The following is an 11,023-nucleotide window of genomic DNA, read 5'->3' on the forward strand; positions in this document are numbered from 1 at the left end:
AGAGAGAGAGAGAGAGAGAGAGAGAGAGAGAGAGAGAGAGAGAGAGAGAGAAACGCCGGGCGGTGGTGGGGCACGCCTTTAGTCCCAGCACTTGGGAGGCAGAGGCAGGTGGATTTCTGAGTTCGAGGCCAGCCTGTCTACAGAGTGAGTTCCAGGACAGCCAGGGCTACACAGAGAAACCCCATCTCGAAAAACCAAAAAAAAAAAAAAAAGAAAGAAAGAAACTAAGACAACAAACACAAACAAACAAACAAACAAACAAACAAGGATGCTGTGTGTTTGTGCGTGCCGGCTAGCAAATGAAGCTCATCTCTACTAGGGGGCAGAGCAGATCGTGTAACTCAGAGCCAGAGCCCTAGAGCACTCATCATTACAAGAGCTGAGACATGTATCCAGCTTCCATGGGTCACTAGTCAAAGCTGTTCCTTACTGAGAGGAGATGGGCAAGACAGGACCAGCCTTGCTCCCCTAAACTTGGTGACTACCACCATACCCTCCTAGCATATAAATCCAATTTCTAGATAACCCAACCTGTAGAGTGACAATATTATTTTCTGCAAATCCCTCTTACTGGGCAGTGGTGGCACACGCCTTTCATCCCAGCTCTTGGGAGACAGAGGCAGTGAGTTCAAAGCCATCCTGGTCTACAGAGTGAGTTCCAGAACATCCAGGGCTACACAGAGAAACCCTGTGTCAAAAAGCAAAAAGAAAGGAAAGAAGAAAGGAAGGAAGGAAGGAAAGAAGGAAGGAAGGAAAAGAAAATCCTTCTTACCTTCAGAAACTGAACCTTTGCCAGTCCTTGCAACCAAATTAATAATATACCTAGAAATCACTTAAATTTATGTATTCAATCTGTTTCCCTACTCTCTTTATATATATCCAGCCTTCTAAACTCGCCTTTAAGATAACAATGTAACCAACCTTATACGCCTTGAAGTCAGCTTTTAAAACATAAACTAAATGCATGGCTTTATTGTATGTGAGTACACTGTCGCCCTCTTCAGACACACCAGAAGAGGGCACTGGATCCCATTATAAATGGTTGTGAGCCACCATGTGGTTGCTAGAAATTGAACTCAGGGCCTCTGGAAAAACAGTCAGTGCTCTTAACCGCTAAGCCATCTCTCCAGCCCCTAAATGCATTGCTTTAATCTTAAACTACAATTCTTCCATGTCCCTGACCCAGAATAATGTGTGTGCCTGTGTGCTGTGGTAATCATTTGCTGAAAGCAGCCAACAGGTTGAAAGGAATCTTAAACAAAATAAATAAATAAAATAAATTACAAGGGGCTAGAGAGATGGCTCAGTGGTTAAGAGTACTGCCTGCTCTTCTAGAGGTCCTGAGTTCAATTCCCAGCAACCACATGGTAGTTCTCAACCACCTATAATGGGTTCTGGTGCCTTCTTCTGGTACACAGGTATACATGCAGATAAAGCACTCATATACATAAAATTAATAAAAAAAATTTAAAAACCATAAATTTCAAAAAAGTAAATTAGTAAATATAAAACAAAGTAACAATAGCAAAACAAAATAACAAAGTATGAGAAGCAACATGTGGATTTATGTTGAGAACATCTGTTTGTGGGTCACCTTCTTTCCTTCTAAAACTTTTAAAAAAGAAGAATTCTTAATTCCTTTACCATATTCTCTTTTCTGTGCTGTGTTAAATAACTAGCTGTTTATTTATAAATGCTGTTAGGGACAGACAACAAGGACAGACAGACATCAGATACAGACAAATTACAGACAACAAACTACAGACAAATGGAGAACATTTCAAAGAACAAAGAGCTTCCTCTTTATTCTTTGATGAGATACCAATGCAGCCTTTGCTCTAAGAAAGGAAAATGAATGGAGCCTCATTTCAGAGATGTTAAAATGTAGGACAACAGATTACAGAGATGTAAACTGTAGGACAACAGATTAAATGTAGTTGTTTACTCTGTTTCTAATCTGAGCCACCAAGAAAGACTTCTGGTGACCTCTCTTACCCAAAAGAGGCCATGATTAAGCAGTCGGTCTCAATGGGCCTGGGCACTGATGGCAAACGGCAAATGGGTCACCCCTAGAAACTAGGCAGGCTGACTTGCTCAGCTCTTGGTCAGTCTTTCTGCCCATTTTGGCTGTTGAGGAATGGTCAGAAGAGTGTCACAGGGCAGGAGAGCTGATGTGCACCTTTAATCTCAGTGCTCAGAGGCAGAAGCAGGCTGATCTGAGTTCCAGGCCAGCCAGATCCACAAAGTGAGATCATTCTCAAACAAATAGAAAAAGGAGTCTCTACCAACAAGTGAAAGGACAGCGGGGGTTGTGGGGGGAGGAAGAGAACGTGTCTTCAGCTGCCACAGTGCCTCTGAAGCAGTTCCCCTTCCAAAGCATGTGCCAGCATCTCCACAGTGTCTGCAGTCACACACCTGAGCCCCTGAAGGGGAGACAGTCTCTCTTCTGCACTGAGGAAAGAGCTCAGCGAAGACTTTCTTAAGTGAAAGAGAGAGAGTGAGGCGAGCATACCTGGTCTTTCAGTGGGAGCTGCTGCTCCTGAACCCTGTGAAAAAATGAAACGGCTGCTTTAAAAGCCTGAAGCTACAAAGGCAGAGATGACCAATCACACACACACTGCCCGATAAGCCGGAATGCCATGGGTTTTCAGATTTAGGGTTTGGGGAAGAAAATTTTTTGGTTGTTTAGATGCATTATTCAGTTTGTTGATTTTTATTGTGGGTTTTTTTTTTCATTGTTGTCTGTTTTTGTTTTTCCCTTTGGGTTTTTCAAGACAGGATTCCCTGTGTAGCCCTGGCTAACCTGAAACTCACTCTGTAGACCAGGCTGGCCTCAAACTCAGCCATCTGCCTGCCTCAGCCACCACCACTCCCAGGCTTATCCTATTAATCTGCATACCTAAAACACTGAAATACTAAAAGCTGTTATCAAGTACTCAGCCAATCTATACCTCAAAGAGGTCACTGCACTTTCTGTTTGTCCATCCCACACTGTAGGCCAGGCTAGCCTTGAACTCACTATAGAGCCCAGGCTGGAGCAATCCTCTTACCCTAGTCTCTCTAGTGCTGAGGTTATTATGTCTGCCACCATGCTCAGCTGATGCACTTCTAAGTCAGAATAAGAGAAAAGGATGGAGGCTAGCACCTGAAAAGGCTCAAAGGTCTCAACCACAATGAGCTAAAGCTCTCAGACGGGCTCCAAAGTCTAGCAGGATTTCTCTGGCCAGAATAGAAAGCATGAGGCCATGAGCCTCTCCAGATGCATCTCCTCAATCTGTAATGACCCACTTCCAGCTGCCTAGCTCATAACAAAAAGTGGGAGTTCTCAGATCTACTCAAAGGGGCCTTTCTCCATGCCCCACCTCCTGACCCCGTCCTGAGAGACAACTGATGAAGAATAAAGAAAATTCACACCATATGGAGGGTGGCATGAGACTGGCTCTCACATAGCCCAGGCTAGCCTCAAACTTGCTACCTATTACCAAGCCCAATTTATGTATTACTGAAAATTGAACTCAGGGCTATACGAATGCTAGGTAAGCCCTTTACCATCTGTGTACATTCCCAGTGCTAGAGATGACATTTAAAAAAAGAAAAGAAGAAAACCTTCCATCACCATGTTCATTCTACTAATTAAATTAGTATATTATTTATTATTTTTTTTATGTTTTGAATTTTGAGACAGGGTTTTACTCCGTAGCTCAAGTTAGCCTAGAACCTGTTGTGATTTTTTTCTGCCTCAACTTCCTGAGTACTGGATGCCCCATACTCAACTATATCAGCATACTCATGGTTTTTTTCACTTCTCACACAGTACAAGGAAAAAAACACTTTTAAAATTTTAAGTTTATACATATGGGTGTTTTGCTTGCATGTATGTTTGTGTATTACATGCTTGCTGGATCTCCCAGAAGTAGAGTCTCCATGTGAGGACTGGGAATTGAATCTGGGTTCTCTGGAAGAACAGCTAGTGTTCTTAACCACTGAGCCATCTCTCCAGCCCCAGAAGAAAACTTAAAAAAAATTATATGTATGTATGAGCCTGTATGAGTTGTGTATACCACATGCATGCAAGAGTCAACAAAGAGTAGAAAAGGAAACCAGATCCTCTGGAACTGAGGTTACAGGCAAGATTGTGAGTGCTAGGAACCAAACTTAGGTCCTCTACAAGGGCAGAACCACTGAGAATACAAAACCATATGAGGCTGCTGGGTGTAACTGAAAACTCCATCTTTCATAATGTTGTGGGGAGAACTCTTCATGTAACAGTTGGACTTTTCATGATGAAAGGTATTTATATTTCTGGTTTTACCATGTAATAGGCCATTGTTTAGGTCCCACGAGGGTCTTCAGATGTCTATACTTGATTGCGTTCCCAAGTGAAGTCTGTTGATCCAGGAGATGGTGGCCTATTTCTAGGAACAGACAGAAAGAATACAGTAAGCGCTGACCAAAGCGGAGGCAATTTGGGTTTTGGTTATTGTTTTTGAGATAAGGTCTCATCGAGTTACTTTTGGCTGGTCTGGAGTGTGCTATGTAGAGGAGCACTGGTATCAAAGGCTTGTGCCACCAATGACTAAAGCCAAGGGGATCTTCTAAGAATACACCATAGGAGGCTGACGCTTTTAATTCCATTGCTCAGAGGCAGAGACAGCTGAGTTTGAGGCCAGCCTGGTCTACAGAATTCTAGGACAGCCAGGACTACACAGAAGAAAAAACAAAACAAAACCCTGTCTTGGAAAAAATAAAAAAGAAAGGAAAATAAACCATAGGAGACCAGAAAGAAATTTCTACACTTTAGTAGTTTTTCATGTCAATGGTGAGGATTACCATGTCATTTTGACATCAATACTGCTTACCTTCAGGGAATTATAGTTGAAGTCAGAAGGGGGAAAACTGTAAGGGCTGGAATAGGAAATACTTTATAGAAGTGAGGCCTTGAGGGTGTTGCTATACTCAGAAAATGTTAACAAAGTGCTGAGACCAGGCAAAACATCTAAGGAGCAGCTTTCTGAACAGTGGTGCCTGACACGGGGCATTTAGAGACTGAGGAAACTGCTTGAACCTGCACGGGGTGTGTTCCACTGAATCTGTCATAAACAACTCTGACCCTAGGATGTCTGGATCAAAATCTGAAGCTCTGGGAAATTTTACTTTTTCATGATTTTAGCCTAGCAGGTTAAAAATGAAAAATTATGAACTGTTAGACTCATGACTAAAACTTACAATACCGTTGTCTAAAACTGTTGCTATCATTGAGTCTCTGGGCTGATCTATAATGTCTTTGCAATAGAAAACCTGTGTATAACATCAGAGCCCAGTTGGCCATGCACATGGAGGAGTAACTCGATTACTAACCAAAACTGCCCGCACAGGATCCGCTGAGCCTCCAGAGGGCAGTGTTGCTTTCACAGAAGAAAGACCTCCAAGGTTTCCTGGAGGCTGCTGATGGGAGGTTGTTTGGGGTGCACTTGTCTGTCTTGAGGCAAGTAGGCAAAAAGTAAAACTTCCTTTTTCCTTGTCCTTTTATACAGGCTGCTGCCAGGAGGTGTGACCCAGACTTAGGGTGGATCTTCTCGTCTCAAATGACCCGATTAAGAAAATCGCTAGCAGCCGGGCGATGGTGGCGCACGCCTTTAATCCCAGCACTTGGGAGGCAGAGGCAGGCGGATTTCTGAGTTCAAGGCCAGCCTGGTCTACAGAGTGAGTTCCAGGACAGCCAGGGCTATACAGAGAAACCCTGTCTCGAAAAACCAAAAAAAAAAAAAAAAAAGAAAATCGCTAGCAAGCACTACCCAGCTAGCTAGGGTTTTAGTTGATTCCAGATGCAGTCAAAACGACAACCAAGATTAGTCATCACCTACAAGCTAAACTTAACTATCACCTACAAGCTAAACTATGGTGATAACTTAATTAACACACACAATTTCCACCATGTTTCTGTTGACACTACAGATCTCACAGAGCCTTCCTCTTCCTCTCCCTGGCCTAGAACTGAGTCCTCTGGACTTCAGGCTACAGCTCTGCTAGGCTAGGATACTTTCCTCCCCTCCTCCACCCTCTTAAGACTCCGCTTGAAACCAGCTCTTTGGCTTTTGCTTTGTTCACAGGTACAGAATGCTTCTGTGCTCAGTGCCTCTTTACCTCACTCTCTGGGGGCTCAAGGAAGCAAGCAGATTTGTGGTATTCGCTGACTTAAGGCCCCAGAGCAGAAAACCCCTAAGGTGTTCAGCTAACAGGAAAAGAACAGGTGATAGGTCACCAAGCAGGTAAACTCCCTCCACTTGAAATCAGAACGCATCTCAGTAAATACTAGTTATAACAATCGTTTCAAAAGGCACAAACAGGTGAAATTCTTTACCCCTCTACTCCGCTCCACTCTTGGGAGGCCTGAACCTGGGATTCCGGTTCCCACCACTCTTCCGATCCTGCAAGAAAAGAAGGCGACCTGCCACTCGGTGGAAACTACTTCCTCTAAGCGCCCACCGCCGAGTGTGTGAACTACTCACCGGGTGATGGCCCTGAGAGATGGCAGAGCAAGAGAGGCGGCTGCTCTGCGGGGAACAGGGAGGGACCTCCTGGGAAACGAAACTGAAACTTTGCCTCTCGGGTCTCATGGGCAGGACGCGCCCTTACTCTGTCCTGGCTGTGCAGCGCCCCTGAGCCCCGTGCGAGCCAGACACCGACAGCCATGGCCTCCAGTCCCGACCCGCCGTCCCCGCTACTCGTACGGCTGCGGGAGTCCATCCCCCGGGCGCACAGGAAGCTAGAGATATACTTCCAGAGCCGGGCCTCGGGAGGCGGGGAGTGCTCGGTCCAGCCCGTGGGCCCCAGCGCCCCGGACACCTTCGAGGTGAAGTTCCTAAAAAAAGCAGGTGAGCTGGGACAGGGGAAAGAGGGCAAGGCTCGAGTGCAAACGTGGACCCAGCAGGTTTCTAAACCGATCCCTGCATGCATCCGAGGAGAAACCATGGCTCTGCCTGTGGAAGAGTGCCGTCCACAAACTCTCTCCATCCCACAGTGGCGGAGAGAGCCTCAGATGAGTCCAACCTCTGGCCCAGTTCGACTCCATAGACCCAGTTGAGAGAAGAAACAAAGTGTGGGGGTTGGGACTGAGGAGGAAACCAGGAACCTTGTGCACACTAGGCAAGTGCTCCACCACTGATCTAGACTCCAAGCCACTTTACTGTTGTAAATAATGATTCCATTGACCTGGTTTTAAGGATTACAAAAGTAATATATGACCACTTTAAAAAGGAAAGTCAAAGAAAAAATATCTGAAGATAGTTGTTTTTTGTTGTTTTTTTTTTGTTGTTGTTGTTTTGTTTTTGGTTTTGGTTGGTTTTAGAGACAGGGTTTCTCTCTGTATCCTTGGCTGTTCTGGAACTAGCTCTGTAGGCTGACCTCAATTCACAGAGATCCTCCTGCTTCTGCTGGGATTAAAAGGCATGCAGTGCCACACAGCCTCAATGGGAGCATGTTCATGCGTTCTTTTCTGAGAGTCAGCTAATGCATATACAGTCTAAACTTCTCTATTCTTGCTTTTGAGGGGGGGAGTTCCCCACTTAACTATACAATAACTATTATTCAATGTCATTGAAATGAGAGACTCAAAACCATTACAAAACAGTAAGTTCCCCTTCCATCCCTTTGAGACAGGCTCTTGCCATGTACCTACCATTGGTTGGCCTTGAACTCAGGATCACCCTACCTCTACCTCTACCTTAAATTTAAGTGCTAGGATTGTGGGTATATATCAACATGCCCAGACTAGAAACGTGGTTTCTAATAACCAAATTATATGCTACAGTAAAACATAAGGTTTCTACTTTATATTTTTTATTTATTTTTTTATTTTTTTTGGTTTTCAAGACAGGGTTTCTCTGTATAGCCCTGGCTGTTCTGGAACTCACTCTGTAGACCAGGCTGGCTTCGAACTCAGAAATCCACCCGCCTCTGCCTCCCAAGTGCTAGGATTAAAGGTGTGCGCCACCACTGCCCGGCTTGCTTCCTACTTTAGAGTTCTAAATAGATTCTCTCATCAACAGCCTGCTATTCCAGAAGGCCAGGTCCTTTGTATGCATCTGACAAGGGGCCTACAACAGATACCACCAAGGTCCAGCTTGGTAAACCAGTGTGTTTATTGGGCTTACTTAGAGGAATATGGGAAATGACTCAAAGGCAACTGCATCATCAAAGCCCACCTAGCATGGGTGACAGCTCGCAAAGCTGGGAACCTGGAGCACACTGCACAGCCTGCAGGCAGCTCAACAGGTTAGAGAGTATCCTTTCCAGGTGCCTCAGTTGGTCTAAACCTCCAGGGAACTTAGAGTCCGCTTCCTACTGGCAGCTTCTCTGGTGTTGTAAGTTTTCTTAGCAGCTTGCCTTGTCTGAGAGTCTCCTATGCAGATCTTTAATGAGTCTTCATAGCAGCTCTGTTCTTGGAGTCTCAGGAGGACTCTTCCCAACAGTCTTTATGGCTTACTCTGTTAGGGAGGGGGCTATTGAGTCTGGTCAGTTTCAGGGATTTCCTGAAGCTATTTTGAGTTGTTTACCTTCTTGCTGAAGGAACTTCTTTGCTGGGTGGAATGTTTCAATCTTGAGGGAGTTTACCACAGTTCCACACCCTCTGTTCATCCAAATAAACAATACACTCTAACATCTATTTCCATAGTGTTTATCTTGTGCGAAGGATTAAAAATCATCTAGAGAGTCTTAAAAGTCTATGGAAGGGTAGCCAGTGGCGGCACATGCCTTTTTTTTTTTTTTTTGGTTTTTTTTTTTTTTTTTTTTTTTTTTTTTTTTTTTTTTTTTCGAGACAGGGTTTCTCTGTATAGCCCTGGCTGTCCTGGAACTCACTCTGTAGACCAGGCTGGCCTCGAACTCAGAAATCCGCCTGCCTCTGCCTCCCAAGTGCTGGGATTAAAGGCGTGCGCCACCACTGCCCGGCGGCACATGCCTTTAATTACAGCACTCTGGAGACAGAGGCAGGCAGATCTCTGTTAGTTCAAGGCCAGCCTGCTCTATACCAGGAGTTTCAGGACAGCTAGGACTACCTAGGGCCTCAAAAACAAAACAAAAAGGGACCAACGACTGAAAAGCATATGGGAGAACATATGCTTATGGGAAAGTCCTAAGCTTATTAGGGACATCTCTGGAGGTTGCGTCCTCAGACGTTTCTAGAATCGACCTAGAGGGACGCTGAGGTCATCTCTGTAAATTCTCTCATTTCTGTGTGAATGTGTGTTTTTAATGTCTCCCCTCCCTGAAGATAAGGAGAAGGTATTGAAAAAGAGAGATCACCAGATGTTTGTTGATGACAAACCTGTGACCATTGTCCTGGAAACTATTAAAAAGCCAGTAGAGGACCTGAGACCCAGACCTCCGTCCTTGACACAGCCAGCTGAGACACCCAGCTCCAGACCTCCGTCCTTGACACAGCCAGCTGAAACACCCAGCTCCAGACCTCCATCCTTGACAGAGTCTCTGAATGAAGCACTGTGTGATGAGATATATCCCGGAGATGAGCTTGTTTTTAACTCTGTTGACTCAGTCGTCCAAAAGGTGAGTGTTGACAGAGGAGCTGGTGCTCCCCCGGGGTCAGCTTTCCCCTTACCCCTCAGCGTGTTCAGGCAGTGTTGTGCACCGGTAGGAATGATGCTTAGTTGAAGCAGATGGATTAACAGGATCTCAGTCAGCCTGAGTTAGGGAGAAACAGCTTTCTCTGGACATGGTTTTCAGTGAAACATCCCTCTTTATTGGGGTGAACAAGGGCTATATAAACCTGGGGAAGTGGGTAGGAGATTTGGGGATGAGCGTCATCATTGGCTGGGGGCAGAGATGCGGGGAATGCTTTATTTGCATGAAGAGGAATTCCAGGTGTGCTTGCTTGCACCTGGAATTGCTTGTGTCCTTTTAAGGAGACAGGAAGTTTAACCTGTAATCTAGCCATCAGGCTACAAGACTCCCTGGAGCGGTGGAGCTGGGGGTCGTAAGGTTTATGTGCACTGGGACATCCTGGCCCAGACTAAGGAGGAAGCAGTTCTACTCCTGTGGGTCTCTGGACTAGATTTTCAGGGTTTGAACATGGCTGGACCTCACTCTTGCTCCTGACTGGTGCCCTTGGTCTCACAGCTTTCGGGACTCACAAGCTGGCACTGTTCCCACAACTGCTTCTGTGGTCACCACCTCTGCCTTCTTGGTCCAACAACCTTGTCCCGGGGGCTAGCTCCTAGGTAGGCACTGGTCTAGGCTGGACTACAGAGCCGCACAGAGACAAGATTCCTGTCCTCATTCAGCTTGTATTGGATGCACAGACCAGAAGCAACTGAGTAGAAGTATTTCAAAGACTAAGACATTCGAGAATAAGAACAGTTCTATCTCAAAGAGGAGCAGGGTGGGGGCTTGCTAGAGGATGATGGGAAAACTTCATGATGAAGTGACGTTTACCCTGAGGCTTAAATGATGAGAACATATTAGTCATTTTTTTAAAAATGCATTTTCCAAATAGAGACTACTTTCTGAGTGCCAGGCACTATTGTAGGGGCTAGAGACACAGACACATTGGAGATCGCTCTTAGGGCCCTTAGTCACCTAGTAAGGGAAACAAAGAATAGTAAATAGATTTATAATACAATTCTTTCCAGCAACAAGTGCAGGAAGAATAAAGGCAGATACGTGACAGTGGCAGAAACACTCTCATAAATAGGGTGCAAACAGAGAGACAAACAAATCCAAATGATGCTTCATCTAAAGAACAGGAATAAATGAAAAGACCTAGCTGTGTGGTTTTGTAATAGGAACATCCTAGGCTGAGGGAAGCACATGCACAGGCCTCCCAGGAACTGACATCTTGAAAGCAGAAGTTTCACTGAGGCAAGAGTAGAGGGCAGCTCCCAGGGTCTAAACCACCAGCCTGGGAGCACTTAGGGAGGGATCCAGCGCTTCAGTTGAATATGTAAGAGTGGAGGGCCCTGCTGGGCATAGGTGGAAGAAGAGAACCTTGACCTCATGAAGGCTGGAC

At 45.3% G+C, this 11,023-nt stretch overlaps 2 protein-coding genes across 4 annotated transcripts in view; one reads left to right on the forward strand and one right to left on the reverse strand.

Moving 5' to 3' along the window:
• Positions 1-6,654, reverse strand: part of Parp9 (poly(ADP-ribose) polymerase family member 9) — a 38,081-nt gene extending 31,427 nt beyond the window's left edge. The window contains exons 1-4 of one of the 3 annotated variants that reach the window (XM_028752295.1): positions 6,362-6,501; positions 5,359-5,479; positions 4,313-4,415; positions 2,513-2,546 (exon numbers count right to left, since the gene is read on the reverse strand). In XM_028752295.1, the coding sequence (XP_028608128.1) occupies positions 2,513-2,546; positions 4,313-4,327 (49 nt within the window). In that variant the 5' untranslated portion in view covers positions 4,328-4,415; positions 5,359-5,479; positions 6,362-6,501. The other 2 variants (XM_028752294.1, XM_028752293.1) reach the window with 2 other exon arrangements.
• The window catches only part of Dtx3l (deltex E3 ubiquitin ligase 3L), a 12,923-nt gene continuing 8,468 nt past the window's right edge, over positions 6,569-11,023 (forward strand). The window contains exons 1-2 of the mRNA XM_028752296.1: positions 6,569-6,875; positions 9,272-9,564. Of these exons, the coding sequence (XP_028608129.1) occupies positions 6,692-6,875; positions 9,272-9,564 (477 nt within the window). The 5' untranslated portion in view covers positions 6,569-6,691. The remainder of the gene's footprint in view (positions 6,876-9,271; positions 9,565-11,023) is intronic.

This window comes from Grammomys surdaster, unplaced genomic scaffold (genome assembly GCF_004785775.1).
Source record: "Grammomys surdaster isolate TR1022 unplaced genomic scaffold, NIH_TR_1.0 125889, whole genome shotgun sequence".
Lineage (NCBI taxonomy): Eukaryota > Metazoa > Chordata > Mammalia > Rodentia > Muridae > Grammomys > Grammomys surdaster.